At 43.4% G+C, this 17741-nt stretch overlaps 1 protein-coding gene across 6 annotated transcripts in view; it reads left to right on the top strand.

Moving 5' to 3' along the window:
• Positions 1-10941, top strand: part of Syt1 (synaptotagmin 1) — a 507387-nt gene extending 496446 nt beyond the window's left edge. For all 6 annotated transcript variants that reach the window (XM_021173816.1, XM_021173812.1, XM_029482353.1 and 3 more), the window contains 2 exons: positions 4267-4400; positions 7842-10941. In XM_021173816.1, coding sequence (XP_021029475.1) covers positions 4267-4400; positions 7842-8048 — 341 coding nt within the window. In that variant the 3' untranslated portion in view covers positions 8049-10941. The remainder of the gene's footprint in view (positions 1-4266; positions 4401-7841) is intronic.
• The last annotated feature ends 6800 nt before the right edge of the window (positions 10942-17741 follow it).

Below are 17741 nucleotides of genomic sequence, written 5' to 3'. Positions count from 1 at the left end.
AGGACCTGACAGTCTAACTTCTGTAGCAAAGGAGATTTTTTTTCCTGCTTGCTAGGTGTGGGCTGCAGGTCAGCAAGGTGAGCTGAGGGATAGGGGTGGGGGCAAATCTGGTTCATAGAGGCTGCCTTAGCATTGCTCGTGCCAAAGCATCATAAGAATGGCATTTGCCAACCTCATATTGAAGACTTTTCATGTGTTTGACCTTTATAACTCTATAATTAGCTATTATCATTTCCCCTAGTTCATAACTGAAAGGACCATGATAGGAAAAAAAAATAAGTTAAATAACTTCTGCAAGACCACACAACTATGAGAAGCAAAACCAAGATCCAAATTAGTCTGGTTTCAGTTGGTTTACAATCAACACTACACAAAACTTCCAGCCTGGTATACCACAAACGGCAGCAGTTTCACGAAAGCACACCTGGATTTGGGTTCTTGAGAAAAAAATATATATATATTTTGTCATTTAAAGATTTTTTTTCTAGCAGTCATCCATATACTTGAGCTTCTGGTCCTTTTCTTCTTCAGAGCAAGGCGTGGTAGTTGACTCTTGCAATCCCAGCATTTGAGAGGCTGTGGCAGAAGTTGGAGGCTAGCCTGAGCTACAGAGTGAGTTCCAGGTCAGCTTGTCTCAAAAATAAACAAACAGAATAACCTACATCGGCATATGCCTGGCTCTTCTTCTGTTCCCTGATCACAGCCAAGAAAGGTCCTCTGCATTTAAGGACTTATGTGAGATGAGTAGCTAGGCCCTTCTGGAAACACAGAGCTGACCACATTTGAAAGTCTCTGCCTTAATAACATTCACCTTGTTCCCTTTGCACACAACATATTCATAGGTTCTCGAGATTAGAATGTTATGATTTTGGAAGAGTTATTATCCTGCCTACCATAATTGTGAAGAGTAGGAACACAACGTTTAATTTGGTTCATTAAAAAGGCTGGTCGACGTGTAAGCTTGAAAGTGGTCTCACTAGAGTGTCCCGCAAAACGTCTAAGTCAGAATAGCTATTATGAGAGAGGACAGACAAAGTTCAGCTAATGTGATGTCCAACAAAAAATAAAGGGCAGCCATGAGATGATTTCCAATGACAGAGAGGCTAAGACCAAAGGAGAGACCTGATAGTAACCCAGACAACCAGGCCATGGAGCAGAGTCCTTCTCTATATTGTGTGTGTGTGTGTGTGTGTGTGTGTGTGTGTGTGTGTGTGTGTGTATGTTATACACTTGTGCGTACAGACACAGCTGCACCATGGTGCACACGTGGACATCTGAGGACATCTCTATGCAGTCATCACTCCTCTCATTCCATCTTTCTGTGGTTTTAGGATTAGGATTCAGGTCATCGGGTCCTGATGCTGGTCCCCAGTCTATCTTTCTTGTTTAAGTGGCAGCCAGACATTAGAAAGCATTAGAAGTTAGAGACCAGACAAAAAGATGTTTCTTCATACCAGCATTTTAAAAGAAATAGACTAGTACTCTTCAATATAGATTAAACAAACAGAAGGCATGGTCTATCCTGTGCTTCTTTGGGTGTCTGCCAGATATCAGATGGTGTGGAAGAAAGGTTGTCAGGATTCAGAAGAGGGAGAGAGATCCTTGAGTGCTTGTTGCTGGCAACTGGAGGGACTCATAAGCCACAGGGACAGAGAGTGCCTGAGGGGGCCGCCCAGTCTCAGTGCTTACATAATTCCCCACACTCCACGCCTAGAGTCTAGCTGCAGAGCTCAGGAAAGCCACATTATTAAGTCCCATTACAGCCTTTGTATCATTTCCATACAATCGTATCTCATGGCACAAGACCAGGAGTCTTCAGCCACCAAGACTCGGAGCTGACAAGGACTTGCTTTGCTCTGCAGATAGCCCCTAAAACAGAACTAACCGTAATCATTCAGAAGCCTGCTTTGCAGGAGAGGTAACTTTTGCTTTAAAAAAAAAAAAAATCTGTGTCCTCAAAGCCTATGTGTTACTCACCCACCCATGGCTGTCTTCCTATTTAGAGGTCTCAGCAAGGAGTCGGAGAACCAAACAAGGCTTAATCTCACCGAAGTCACTAATGAGATAAGGGAGGGATTGGAGCCACCTGCATGGCGCCCAGAATTCAAGACAAGACTTCAGGGCAGTGAGGAAAACAGAGAGTACTGGAATCAGGACAGCCTGGGAGCTGTGAAAAAGACAGGAGAAGATGAAGAAGCCACCTAGGACTTCCGATTGTAGGACCAAAACCATGATCTCATGACTGAGTACAGCACTGGGGGAAAAAAAATCCCCAATCTCCATACATGCAAATGCCTAGCTTTGGGGCCACAGGGAGAAGATAGGGCTAAGAGGAAGAACCGACCACATGAGGCCCTGACTATCTCCTACTTGTCCATTCAATGGAAAAAACAAAAAACAAAACAAAAACACAGGGGTTGGGAGCCTGGGGGGCACCAATGTAGCTTGGTGGCAGAATAAATCCTTAGCATGCACAATTACCCGCTCCTCCGTGTTTTATTATGCATCAGACTGTTTCAGTAAAATATAGTAGCGACTATAGCAGATATAGTTTCTGTCCTTGAGGAGTTATATTCCACTGGGGTACAGAGAGAGGTAGATACAACCAACCTTTTCATCTACAGCTCTCTAAAACTATGTGGGCTTTAGATCGCCCGTAATATTTCTCCCAACTCAAGTTCTGAAAGGTGAGAGAAAAAAATTGAAAGGCTTAGCAGTCGTTATTTTAGATGATACTAATTTTTTTTTCTTTTTATCATCGCCTTCTGGTAGTTTTCTATAATGAACTTACATTATATATGAAATGGACTTTGCTTAAGAAAAACAGCAAAGAGATTTTTCTTTTCCTTTCAAACGTGATGGTTTCTTGTGAGGTGAAGGTATGCCATTCGTCCATTAGTAATGAAAGCTGTAAGTGGTCACTGCCTCACCCCTCCAAGATCTAGCTTATTATGTTACCTTTGCCTAATGAGGCTTGAGAGAAAATGCTCCGAGCATCTTCCCATCCCTTTTCTCTTCACCTCCATGGGGATCAGCCTCTTCCCTATTCCTTGTTCACTCTTGAAGGAAGCTATTGCAACCTAGGAAGGCTTAGTATGACCTCTTTGTCTCTGTCTGTCTCTCACACTCACTCTTGCTCTCTGCCTTTCTCTCAAACACACACACACACACACACACACACACACACACACCCCAGAGAACTCCAGTGTGAGCAATCACTGGCTTCTCTTCCTCAGCCCTCCCATCTCAGCCCCACAACAGAGATGTCTTCTGAGCCTGTTCCTGCTTTATTGTGGCGTACTCTCCCCTCGCTGCTGGTTTCTAGTAGATCTTGGCTCAGCTTCTCCCTGGCACTAATTAGAAGTTAGAAGTGTTCATCAACTTCTAACTTACAGGAGTCTCCTATCTCCAAAAACTTAATATCTATTACCCCACACATCCAAGATCCCATTGTGAAAACAGAGAAGATCTGCTGTGCTCAGGGCTGCTCCTGTCAGTGATAAGAGGGCCCGATACAGACTGGCCACTCCAGTGTTGGCTATGTTGATGAATAACCAAATAAATGAAGCAGCCCCTCCGTCCTCTCCCTGTCAGCTTTATTCCCATGCATTAGCAAGCTATGGCCAAGCCCTCTGCCAGCTCACAAAAGCCAACTGCTAAATTCCCAAAGACTTTACAAGCCAGTTGTTAGTCTGCGGGTGACTTAAAATGGGCCATGGTGAGCACACTTGCACCACAGAAATCTGCAAATGCTGTATGTCAGGACTCCCCCTCCCACCCCCAACCCCCCGCCACCCTCTTCCCCCAAAAAGCTGGCTTCCCAGCATTCCACTGTTGTTCTCTCCCAAATGTTAACAGGAAATTCAGCTAACATGGCAATAAGCCTGCCAGAAAGTCTACTTAAAAGCCTCTCAATAAAAGATGTTTGATGGCTTATAACATATTACATAGAAGCTATGTAATCACTTACCTGTTGGGGCTCATTCCTTTTCTGAGCTAATGCATGATCTAAAACATGGCTCTGGAGAACAAGAAGGTTCAGACAATGAAAGTACCTGCCGCCAAACCTAATGACCTGAGTCTGATCCCAAGGACACACACGGGAGATGAAGAGGACAGTTCCCACTCGCTGTCCTTTGATCTCCACACATGCATGCACTGCGGTGTACATACCACCACACACACAGTAAACAACCCGTAATAGAATATTTCAGAGAAGATAAAACACGTGTCTGAGCTCCTAAAGTCCCTGTGTCTGTCTTTCAGATCCCTATGTAAAGATTCACCTGATGCAGAACGGCAAGAGACTGAAGAAGAAAAAGACAACGATTAAGAAGAACACGCTTAACCCCTACTACAATGAGTCCTTCAGCTTTGAAGTTCCGTTCGAGCAAATCCAGGTAACGGCGGGCACGAGTGTGTCCCTCCACTCAGTCTCACACCTTCAGATTTGTCTATGGAATCCAAAACCTCAGTGAGAATGAACTTGCCTGTTCGTTCCCAGGCTACAATAAGAAATCCACTTCTATAGGGCAAAAATAGCCAGGATCCCTCCTTCTCACGTCGGCCCATTGTGTTTACATCACTAGCTCATACACATCCTTACATGCTAGAAAATTATATGTATGGATTTATTTTCAACAGCTAAGTAAGTCACCAGTATGGTTTCCCTGTCCCTAGTCCCTTGCTCAGTAGTCTTAGCTTGTGAGCACTTTAGATCTTCTGGCATATCCTTGAGACATCAGTTTTCTACCGTAATTTATTTTGCAATGTCTGCTCAGTGAACTTTTTGAGTTCTAAGACCTTATTCCTATGAAAACTAACACCTCCTGGCATTTTGTTTTTTAATCCCACAAAACAATACAAAGCAAGGTATTGAGATGGAAAAAAAAAAAAAAAAAAAAAAAAAAAAAAAAAAAAAAAAACCTTGTAAACTTACTCCTTTGGGCTATAATCCTGTACAGATAAAAATACATTTCAACTATAAATTTCAGAAAGTACAAATATATTGAAAGGGAGGCATATTAAAAACAAAATAAAATTTTCTATTTGGGGCAGCATTTTAGAGGAGAGAGCCTGAGCCTGACATGAAGCAGATTGGGTTTGGGAGTAGCCAGCAAGCACTCACTGGCTGCATCCTGCCTCTTCTGCTCCTACAAACCTTTCTTTCCCTTCCTTCCTTCCTCCCTCCCTTCCTTCCTTCCTTCCTTCCTTCCTTCCTTCCTTCCTTCCTCCCTCCCTTCCTCCCTCCCTCTCTCCCTTCTTTCCTTCCTTCCTTCCTTCCTTTCTCTTTCTTTCTTTCTTTCTTTCTTTCTTTCTTTCTTTCTTTTTCTCTCTTCCTTCCTTCTTTCTTTCTTCCTTCCTTTCTTCCTTCCTTTCTTCCTTTCTTTCTTTCTTTCTTTCTTTCTTTCTTTCTTTCCTTCTTTCCTTCTTTCTTTCTTTCTTTCTTTCTTTCTTCCTTCCTTCCTTCCATCCTTTCTTTCTTTCTTTCTTTCTTTCTTTCTTTCTTTCTTATCCTAGACCTCTATTTTCCCCTTCTTTGTATTTCTCTGAAGCGGTGGCTCTCATTACTACTCTAATGCTGTGACCCTTAATACAGTTCCTCATGTTGTGCTGACCCGCAACCATAAAATTATTTTTGTTGCTACTTCATGACTGTAATTTTGCCACTGCTATGAGGCGTAATGTAAATGTCTGCCATGCAGGACATGAGATGTATGACCACTGTGAAAGGGTTTTTCAACCCTCCCTCCAGGAGGGTCATGATCCACATGTTGAGAACCACTGCCTTAAAATGAATGGTGTTCTACCTGCTAAAACAGTTTTAGTTTTTTTCTTAGGCTGAGATTATAAGATTGTGTGTCTGTCTTCTGCCTTTTTCAATCCTTCTGAAACATTTTGTGAAGGAAGCAAATTATGCTAATTTCTGAAAGCATGCAGAAAATACCTTTGTTACCACCATCAAAAAAATGCAGAAATAAACTATGGAGACCCATGCAAACTAGATCCAAGTGGGTGCCTTAATCAGCTCACCCCTCAGTAACATAGTCAAGTTTGTCCTAAATATGAAAGCATCTATTATGCATGTATATAATGTTCCCATACTGGCCCCTGCACAGCTATTGCATCGTGGTGCATTTGCTTGGGACAAAATCTGAGAGTCAAAGCCACAAATACCAACTTACCCTCGTTCCCAAACACTACCTAGTAAATAGGTAATTTGCTTATGGTACTGGGGGATGACGCAACTACCCCTGAGCCATACCGCAGCCCAGAAAGGCAACTGTCTTAATAGCAGCATCATAGCAAGTTTGCAGATAGAACATGGTGCTGCGTTTTCACTACATTCTAAATGCCACGCACAGAAGGGCCTGTGAGATGGCTAAGTGGATAAAGATACTTGCCGTCAATCATCATAATCTGGGGGTTGATGCCCGGGACCCACGTGGTAAGGAAAGAAAGAACAACTGTTGCAGGTTGTCCTCTGACCTCCTCATATGCACCGTGGCACACGTACCTGCATGCATGCACCCACAGAGAATGAAGAGATAAATGTAAGAACAAAATTGCTTTTCAAAAAAAGGAAGTCCTTGTTTTTGCTGTTCCAAAGATGTACCTCAGGGGCGTCTCTCATCACTGACAGAGTAGTTCAGTCCTTGGTGTCAAAGTCTACTGATGCCATAGCTCAGTGTATCTTCACCGGGGCCTGGCTTTCACAGATGTAGTCTTCTTCCTTTTAATGCTGGCCACAAATCAGTATAGCTACTTTATTTTAATCTTTTATCTTTATATCCAGTGTCTAAATCACAATCTTCCAAAGGAAAAAATCACAACCTTCACATATTCTGACTAACCAAATTCATTTCCTGGGAAGTAGAACTGTTTAGAGAGTGTAGCTTTTATACTATAATAATATACTAATTAATACTATGTAATAGCATAATAATAATATACTAGCTAATGCTCATTAAGAGAATTATACTCAAGAAAAAGCATATTTTCTTTAGTTATTGTCCTTTTAAAAGATTTCTACTATATTGTCTCATTTTGTGGCCACAATTATATGATTAAGTCAGATCCCTTTAGTTATACATAAAATGCTGGCTGTCACCTCTTAAAACGATATCACAATGCATGACTACTCCCAAAAGTTTTAATAAGGACAAAGAGAATGGCCTAGGTCCTCATGCCAGAACACTTGTGGATGAGACACGTAAAGCCATGTCACAACCTTCCATAGGTAGTGGCTTGGCATGGTGGTTAACAGCATAGAAACCAACACATTTCACTCCTTATGTGACCTCAGACAGGTCATAAAACTTTCATGAGCTTTCAGCATCTTTATCTGTAAAATGGAAATATTAATAAAATCTATTGAAAACATAACTGAATTAGTTCTTTTGTAAAATTATTAGATAGTATGATATGTAATAAAAATCAATGTGTAGGTATGAACATGACCCCCAGGCATAATGACGCCTACCTATAATATTAACACTTGGGAGGTAGAAACAGGAGAATCAGGAGTTCAGGGTCGTCAGCTGCACGGTGAGCTTGAAGCCAAGCTGAGGTCCATAAGACACTGCCTCCAGCAACCTGCATGAAAGGTATTAAGGTGTCAGTGACAATGATGGTGGCAGTAATAACGATGATAATGGAGATCTAGATCAGTGGAAAGCAGCCGAGGTCTGCATACTCCAGTGCTCTCAGCCCCGTCTTGTTGTCTTGGTGGTCAGGAATGGATTCTTCGTTGTTCCTCAGCTCCCAAGGAAGTTCTGTGGGTCCCAGGGCTTTACCCAGAGGGCTGGCTGACCCCGGTGCATTCTTGTGTCCTCTTTCAGAAAGTGCAAGTGGTGGTAACTGTTTTGGACTATGACAAGATTGGCAAGAACGACGCCATCGGCAAAGTCTTTGTGGGCTACAACAGCACCGGCGCAGAGCTGCGACACTGGTCAGACATGCTGGCCAACCCCCGGCGACCCATCGCCCAGTGGCACACTCTGCAGGTAGAGGAAGAGGTTGATGCCATGCTGGCTGTGAAGAAGTAAAGGGGAAAAGAAGCCTTGCTGCGTCTGCCCACATAGTGCTCTTTAGCCAGTATCTGTAAATACCTCAGTAATATGGGTCCTTTCAGTTTCCAGCCATGCATTCCTGATACAATCCAGTGGTACTTCAGATCCTGTTTTCATTTGCACAAATTTAAGTGTAGAAAGCCCCTATGCCCTTCATCATACCACTGCCCTCCAAATCTACTCTTCTTTTAAGCAATATGATGTGTAGATAGAGCATGACTGAAATTATGTATCGTATCACACCGTTGTATATACCAGTATGCTAAAGATTTATTTCTAGTTTGTGTATTTGTATGTTGTAAGCGTTTCCTAATCTGTGTATATCTAGATGTTTTTAATAAGATGTTCTATTTTAAACTATGTAAATTGACTGAGATATAGGAGAACTGATAATATATTATATGGTAAATATAGTATCGTCTGCATTCCAGCAAAAATATCAATTTGAAAGGCACTAGTACAGTTAAACCAACATCTTAAAGGACAACTTAAACCTGAGCTTTCTATTGAATCCTTTGAGTACCAAGATTTGCTCACACGACATCTTTGATGGGTGAACCCAATTTTGTAGAATTCCTTCACAGGCAAATAGCATGTTCTGAGCAGCATCCATGCTGACCTCAAGGAAGCAAAGCCACAAACCAGAATAGCATCTGTCTGTCTGTCTCTGCAAAGCTAAAAAAAAATCATGGCTTCACTCTTCCAGTCAAGGAAGCAATGAACAGGAAGGAGCCAGTGAGTTCCTACGACTGCATCTAGCATAGCATAACCGTGGTGTTCTCTGTGTGTGCGTGTGCAAGTGTGAAAGTGTGTGCACGAGTCTTATGTGTGGTGCATGCCTTTGTTCGGGGTTAGGGTGGGAGAGGAGAAGCTGAGAGAAGTCACTGTTTCTGAAATGTTGCCTGACTACTTAAACAGAAACGAATAGCTCTCCAGTATCACATTTCTATAAAACGTGCAACCTGGGAATTATGGTCCAGATTTCACCCCAATATTGATTCCAAAAGGTATGCGCGAGAGACTTTGTAACAAAATATTTTATTATATAAAACCAGATTAGAAGGAATGCAGAATATTTTTAACACAGCAATCTGTGCTTCTTCCACAACATTACTTTGTGGTAAACAGACAGTATTGTAATCCCATGAAAAGATGAAATATAACAATTAGCCATAGTTCTGAATGCACTTCGATTAAGCCAAAACAGACAGCTAGTGATCTTTTTATATGCTCTTTTTACTTAAGTTTTAATTTGTCCTTTAAACAAAGGTGAAAAAAAAAAAAAAAACAAGTTCCAGCAAAGTGAAGCAACCTCTTATGTACACTAAGATGCTTGACTTAGGAGGAGTTTTTAAATGTTCTCAATGTTATTCTGTAGTAAATGGCACTATTATGAAGCCACTAGTCATTCCATATGAGTCTTAAGGACTGCTCTGTGTAACACTGTGACTGCCCTGTGTGCTTAGACACGTAGTTGCCTCAGTGGCTAGCACCCAACTTACTCCGTAGTGATATTGTAACAATACTGCCGTTCCCTCTTACTGCACTGCCCAACGTGTGTGTAGCACAAACAGTTCTCATTCTTAAGGACCAATTCAGAACTGAACAGCTATGCATAGGACAGAAAGATACATAGACTGGGGGGGTGGGGAGAACACACAGCATCTTGTCAACACTGTGCACTAGTCCACATTTGTCCCGCTGTGGTAGACAGCCACTTCAGGAAGGTGAGCCTGCTACCTAACACTGCTTCTAGACTCTTCACCCACTTGAGAGTGCGGCCTGTTTTCACCTCCAGGTCACAGAGAAGGGAGAAGACCATCTTCACATCTACCAAAATAAAATGGAGGCATGGGAAGCGTGGCCTCCTGCTTGATCTATAGGATTTAGCTCCATGCTTTGGACAAAACTCAAGAGAATCCCAGAAAGGGCTCTTGGTAGACTTTAAACATGGGGTCGGCCGTTCCTCCTGCACACACAACACAAACTTCAAACCCTGGTTCTTCCCTCATTGGAGAAGAGGCAAAGCCTTTGCTCTTCACCTCCATCCCAGCAAACTCTTTAGAACTAGAACAGATGCACAGGCCAAGGAGAAAATCCTTTCCTGTGGACGAACAGCACATTTTCAACATTAAAACCACAGATGATAGGAAAGGCACACTCATAGGTGAGATTAAACAGGAGACACAAATGAGGGGCTTTCCTACTTAAGGGACCAAGTCCTACCAAAGAGAAGGAGTTGACTTAAAAAAAAAAAACAAACAAAAAAAAACACCTTAAATACCAGACACCGACATTTCGGTTCACCGCCTCCCGACTTAAGTTGTACACGGTGGAGCAACATGTCCAAGGAAGCAGCTCCCAGCTGCCCAAACAGACATTCCTTCCTGCATCACAACACTACTAGCACATTCTCTTACAACACTGCCAACGTGGGATTGTCACCATAGACTTAGTTGGTACTATGTCATCTCCCATGAGCTGGTGACTGGACCTGCTTCCTGACCTTCCATCCATCCTCTGATGAGCCACCTGTACCTTTCTGACAGTGCAGTGTGAAGTCTTAGAAGCTGATGCCCTAGAAAGATCCTAGTTGCCTTTGTTGCATATATTTACTGCCTGCTTGAGTGTTTCTCTGTGTGGGTTCTCTCTGTGTCTCGTAGAAATGTTGGGGTGTTTTCTTCTGCCATAAGGGCTCGTGGCCCGCGAGCCAACTCCTTTAGCTGTATTCTTCCTTCATTTTTTGATAAGTGGTTTAAATTCTGTTTCACTTTGTGTAGTGAACCCCATGGTAGTTTTCTGATTGTTGTTAAAAAAAATGACAACATATTACATGGACACTCAATAAAAATGTTTTATTTCCTGTTGATCGTTGCTGTCTCTCAACTTTTTTTTTTTTGTCACGGGACTCCTGTGTTGGTAGAGGACACGCTGACCTTGTGGATGGCCAGAAGCTGCAAGCAGCTAAAAGAGCACTTGTGCTAAATGCCAGCCTCAAAGTCAAGCCTAGGACTTCAGAGCAGCCAGGGGAACGGTGCCCAGAGGGCATCCCTCCTCACCTGTGTTTCTCTGTGCCTGTCGAAAACCCCCTGAGCAATAGTTTTGAACTTCTCAGTTTGCCTAAAATGTGTACTTGAGGGATTTCACTTCGATGCTGAGCTAACACACACGTCCCCAGAAGGAAACTAAAATCAAATTGTTTTAAGTGTATCTTTCGGGGATAGACAGGATAGTAAAGCCCATGGCTGCTAAGAGGATTTGAAGCAACTGAATGGCTTTCCTTCTTTCATTCAACATCAGTGTGGCACCTCCATGTACCGTTCTTTACTGGATGCCAGCTCAGGCTGATAGATACTGCGCTGTGATACGCATGCTCAGAAGGAAGCACCCTGGAGGCCATGTGGCTAGCTCAGCGTGTAAAGTGCTCATCATGGAAGCATAGAGCCAACAAGATAGAGCAATGGGAAAAGGCACTTGCCATAAAGACTGACTACCTAATTTTGATCCCTAGAACACATGTAAAGAAAGAGCTAGCTGTCTCTTCTGAGACTATGCCGGGGCCTAGCAAACAGAGAAGTGGATGCTCACAGTTAGCTAGTGGATGGATCACAGGGCCCCCAATGGAGGAGCTAGAGAAAGTACCCAAGGAGCTAAAGGGATCTGCAACCCTATAGTTGGAACAACATTATGAACTAACCAGTACCCCGGAGCTCTTGACTCTAGCTGCATATGTATCAAAAGATGGCCTAGTCGGCCATCACTGGAAAGAGAGGCCCATTGGACACACAAACTTTATATGCCCCAGTACAGGGGAACGCCAGGGCCAAAAAAATGGGAAGGGGTGGGTAGGGAAGTGGGGGGGAGGGTATGGGGGACTTTTGGGATAGCACTGGAAATGTAATTGAGGAAAATACGTAATAAAAAAAATTAAAAAAAAAAAGAAAGAAAAGAGCTAGCACCATGTAGGTGCCCTCTGACTCATACATGAGTGCTGTAGCGTACACACACACACACACACACACACACACACACATACACATACACACCATATCAATAAATACACAAATATATTGGGTTTTCGATACATCATCCTGGCTATCCTGGAACTTGCTCTGTAGATCACGTTGGCCTCAAACTCACAGAGAGATCCGCCTGCCTCCACTCCCTGAGTGCTGGGATTAAATGAAAAGCAAAAAGCATAAGAACCTAGCTCCATCTCAGAACCCCTATAAAAAAACACAGCTTTAGTGGCAGGGTTTTATAATCCTATAGAGAAGGGGAGACAAAGGCAGACAGGTCCCTGGAGCTCTCTGGCCAGCAAAGCTAGTCTAATTGGCTATTCCAAGGCCAGTAAGAGTCTGTCTCCAAAACCAAGGTGGGTGGACAGACCAGAAGAACGCTACTCAAAATTGACCTCTGACCTTATCACAAATACACAAAAGTAAGCACTTTTGACCCAAGAACTTTCACTTGACCAATGACAGTATATAATTGTGTATGTTTATCTTGGTCCCCTCTTGGTACAGACAGACTACCCTGCAGCTTCTTGGGTGTTGGCTGCTGAGAAGTGTGCCCTTTCTGCTACTGACAGCTGCCCTACCTAGGTTCAAGGAGCAATCCACATGGCTGATTCAGGAACTCTATCTCAGCTACACGGCCCAGAGCAACCGTTCAGCAATGTGACCACATTCCAAGGCTGATTCAGGAACTCAGCTCCACAGCCTAGAGCGAAGGTCCAGCGATGTGTCCGCCTTCCGAAGCTGATTGAGGAAGTCCACACCCGATAGTGATGGTGGAGAAAGCTTTCGCAACCGTTCTGTAGCTCAACATCTCCCTCTACCCAGTTGTCTTTACCCATTTGCAGTTGTGGCTCCTACAAGCTCTCCTCAGTAAAAACCCTTTTTCTGTAAGCTCCAGCCAGGGGATTCATACAACAGGATCTTTGATGGGGGAAATCACAGGAAGTTTCCTAGAGAATCTAAGATAACAAATCCTGAAGGATCTGGCAAGAGTCACCCAAACCAGGGCATGGGCTTCTGTCAAATTGACGTAGTTTGACAAATTCAGCCGTGATAAAAGTCTCTGATAGCCAGCTATATCATACTTCCTGTAACCAGCCCCATTAGTCACTCCAAATGAGGAGAGGGACCAAGCCTGAATTGCTTAAACAGCCTAGGGAAAGAGCATGTAATTACTGAGCGCTTCGAGGCAGCAGTTAGCAAAAGCTTCTAAATTTAAGTTGGGAAAAGAAACTCAAGGAAGGCCAGGTTAGAAACAAGACGCCATCAACCTGGTGGGTACAGCTGGCTATCACTGAAGAGGATTGTGTCTCATGAGAAACTCTCAAAATTAGATCCGAAACTATAGAACAAAAATTTCTTAATAAATTACCAACTGCAACAAACAACCACCCATGCTTTTCCAAAGGGGTTCCTGGGTCTAAAGCGGACACAGGACGCTTCAAAAATACTAGCCAGAAAACAAAACCACTTCAGATGTTTCAGACAGACATTTAATTCAGGCAACCCATCATACGGGAAATCCTGAGAAAACAAACAGATAGGCACCCCAGAGATTACAAGGTACCATCTTTAAGGTAAAAGGAAAGAAGATTTAATGTTGATGGCGCCAGGCCTGTCGAGGGTCTAGAACCTTGAGGAAGGTGGTCTGTGCGCTCCTTGACACTACCTCAAAGGCTGGTTCAGAGTAGGGCAGGTATCAAAAAAGGGCCTCCATGGGAGACTCTGGGAAGGCCAGATGGCCATTATCAGTGGCTGCTTTAGGACCCAGGAAAGAATTCTGCCTCCTCCCCTCCTATCTCGACCTCAGCCATTGCTGCCCATTGGCAAAAACTCATTCCCAGTTGGCAAGGGATTCTGGGAAAAAACAACCTTCAAAAGCTAAGGCCCAAGCACACTGTAGAGCACAGGGTGAAATGAATGAGAACAGATGCCTTGGGCCAGCTGTAAACACGTTACATGAAGTTTTATCCCTTCTTAAGATGCTCTGGGTGTTCCCTGACAATACTCCATCTGACAAGGTGGATACATAATTTCATCCTCGCTCCATCACGCCAAGACCTTATTTCTCCGGATTCCAGCCATGATTGCAGGCCTGATCTCCCTGAAGCACATCTCTGGTACCTATACCCAGATGTTTTGATTTTTTTTTATATAACAACTGACAAGCTCCACACAAATTCTTAGATATTCAACAGTCATCCATTAACTGTCAAGAGTTAACCAAGCGTTTAAAAGAACAAAAATCAGGAAAACAACAATGAGAAATACCATGGTACTACATGTACTAAGGAAATTTCCAAAGCACAACCAGTAAGTAATAATTATTTGGAACATGCCATAGGACAAAACCAATAGTAAAACAAAAAACAAAAAACAAAAACCTGCTGCTCTGAGCCTGCTGATGATGCCTACAATCTGGACATAGCTACACATTACCTGCTTCATCTCTCTTGACTTCCACATACCTCACCTACACGGATGTGGGCTCATCTCCTTAGTTCCCACATTCACCAAAAGAGAGTAGCCTTCTGCCAGCCAAGCCTTTCTCCTGTGCAAAATGTGATTGCATCTCCCAGGTCTCCTGCAGGATAAGAAGCATTCTCCAGAGAATAAGGAAATGGGAGACTTGCTTCCTTTTCCACTGTCCCCTCTGTCTCTCCCACTTCCTGTGGCTGGGGCAAGTATAGCCTTGTCTAGATGCTCTTGGTAAAAATAATTTGAATGACAAATGGAAAAATAAAATCCAGTTAAAGCTGGCTTAAAGAATCCAGAATGGAAACAAGAGGAAGCGGGAACAGAGAGGGAGATGGAGAGTGGGAGGACGGGGAGAAGGAAAGGGAGGCAGGAAGAGGGTGGAAGACGGAGGGAAAGGGGGGAGAGAGAGAGAAAGAGGGAGAAAGATGGAGGAGAAGGAGAGGGAGAGAAAGAGGGAGCCTGACTCTTGGTTCACTTAACTAGGAAGGTTAGAGGAGACCCAGCACTTTGGTCCCAGCACTTGGAAGACAGAGGCAGGCAGACCTCCGATTTCAAAGCCAGGCTGGTCTACAGAGTAAGTTTGAGGAGAGCCAAGGCAAAATTGAGAAACCCTGTCTCTAAAAAATAGAGGAGAGGGAGGGGGAGGGGGAGGAGGGGGGAGGGGTAGAGGGAGAGTTGTTTTCCTTTGATGGTAAGCTCTACCCTGCTTGTGGACGTTGTACATCGTGGTGCGCACTAGGCTCCGCACCACGATGTACAACGTCCACAAGCAGGGGACGAGGAGGAGGAGGACGGGGAGGAGGAGGGGGACGAGGAGGGGGACAAGGAGGAGGAGGACGGGGAGGAGGGGGGGAGGACGAGGAGGACGAGGAGGATGAGGAGGAGGAGGAGGAGGACGAGGAGGACGGGAGGAAGAGGAGGATGGGGAGGAGGAGGAGAAACATCAGCAATGGAAGACCATTCAACCTTGGAGTTACTTGAAATACCTATTCACCTTCTATTTACTGCAGAACAGTCGACCATCTACACTCTTAGTAGAAGCTTTGGGGAAAGCGCTGAGACAAAACTATCATCTTACATTTCCGAATTCAAAAGTCAAAATTAAAAATACTATTGAATTTTACCATTCAATAAGCTCAACAAGAAAACAGGATGGAGACAGAAACAACTCTACACAGCACCTGAGAATTTTGTTTTTAAACACAGACATTCATGCTCTCCGTCCACCTTTTAAGCGTTTGGAATCCTAGTGTTCACTGAAGCTGACATCAGTTTCTTTCTCTGATGGTGAAAAGCTCCTCTTCTGGTTGCTACATCGTCTTTGGAGTTGGCATTATTAATGGCCTCCCTGAGGTCAGACAAGTGGAGAGAATACATTAGCAGCTTGGTACTTTGCTTGGTTTGGGCTATACACACACCCCTGTCCTAACAAAATACTCAACATACTAGGAATCTCGTTCTGATCAGGCTGCAGGCATACCTGCTGTAAACAATGGAGACAAGTTATTCCCTCTTAATGCCTATGCATGTGTCCAGAATAGGATTAAAATCAGATACATTGTGAGAAAGGACAGACTCAAAGAGGAAGTGAGCAAAGGTTTATATAATACAAGCCTAACACTTAAAATGAGATCCACCCATGCTATGCCACTTCGCAGCCAAGCTCCTTCTCTTGAACCCCATAAAGGGCAGCCAGAAACGATAATCGAAGTTATGGTGGTTTGAATAGGAGTGTCCCCTAATAGACTCATGTGTTTGGATGATGGGCCTGCAGGGTGTGGTACTATTAGAAAGTGTGGCCTTATTGGAGGAAGTGTGTCACTTGTGTCACTGTGGGGGCAGGTTTTGATGTCTCCTATGCTCAAACTATACCCAGTGTGGCACACAGTTTCTCTTCTGCTGCCTGAAGATCAAGATGTAGAACTCTCACCGAGCAGGCACCCTTTAAATCCCAGCACTTGGGAGGCAGAGGCAGGCAGATTTCTGAGTTCAAGGCCAGCCTGGTCTACAGAGTGAGTTCTGGGACAACCAGGGCTACACAGAGAAACCCTGTCTTTAAAAACCAAAAAAAATAAGGAAGAAGAAAAAAAAAAGATGTAGAACTCTCAGCTAACTGCTCCAGGGCCACGTGTGTGCCTGGATGCGGCCATGTCTCTTGCCACGACAATAATGAACTAATCTAGAACTATAAACCAGCCTCAATGAAATATTTTCCCTTATAAGAGTTGCTGTGGTCATGGTGTCTCTTCACAGCAATAAAACCCTCACTAAGACAGAAGTCCTTGAATGTTTTTCATTACAATGATCCACTGTCTTTCCTGACAGTACATTTCTGGTCTGAACTGTTAGTTTGCTTTTAAATAAAGCTCCCTTGCTACCATTCTTTCTCTCTTTCTGTCTCTTTCTTTCTTTCTTTCTTTCTTTCTTTCTTTCTTTCTTTCTTCCTATTTTACATTTGTTTGTTTGTTTGTTTGTTTGTTTTGAGACAGGGTCTCATTCTGTAGCTCTGGCTGTCCTGAAAAAAATCACTATGTAGACCAGACTGGTCTTGAACTCATGGAAATCTGCCTGCCTTTGATAGGTATGGTGGTACACACCTGTAATCTAGATTCTAGGGAGACAAAGAGAATTGACATAGATTTGCAGCAAGCCTTACCTACATAGCATATTCTTAGAGCCAACACCAAAATAGTAAGACTGTCTCCAAAAAACAAATGTAAAGAACTATAAAAGTCATTGGTATACTTGTTGTTTTTAAAACAAAATCCCAAACGTTCAGTTTACCAAATGAAGATTCAGGAGCCAGATGCTGTGGTAAAAGTCTGCTAGCTCAAAGAGGCAGAGAAAGCACCCAGCTGACCTTCCTTCTCCACTAATATCCCAGAAGGAAAAGGTCCCTTCTACTTCTCCACACTGTTTTAAATATCCTTCAACTAAGACCATCCTTTCCCTTTCCTTGGCTTTCTTGTGTTCGTTTCCTGTCAACTGGTTGCTTGTTCTGCCTCTTGACCTATGGGAGACTTTATTTAATCCTATTTACAGAAAGTTCTTGGGTTAAAGGTGTGTGCTAGGGTTGAGCCACACCACAACAAGAAGAGAGTTTTCTACTTTATGACCCTGGGGTTCACAATGTGATCAAATATCCTGCAACTTATGTCTGATTCTTATTCAT

This window comes from Mus caroli, chromosome 10 (assembly GCF_900094665.2).
Source record: "Mus caroli chromosome 10, CAROLI_EIJ_v1.1, whole genome shotgun sequence".
Lineage (NCBI taxonomy): Eukaryota > Metazoa > Chordata > Mammalia > Rodentia > Muridae > Mus > Mus caroli.
Note: the sequence above shows the minus strand (reverse complement) of the source record. Positions and strands in the feature narration are given on the sequence as shown.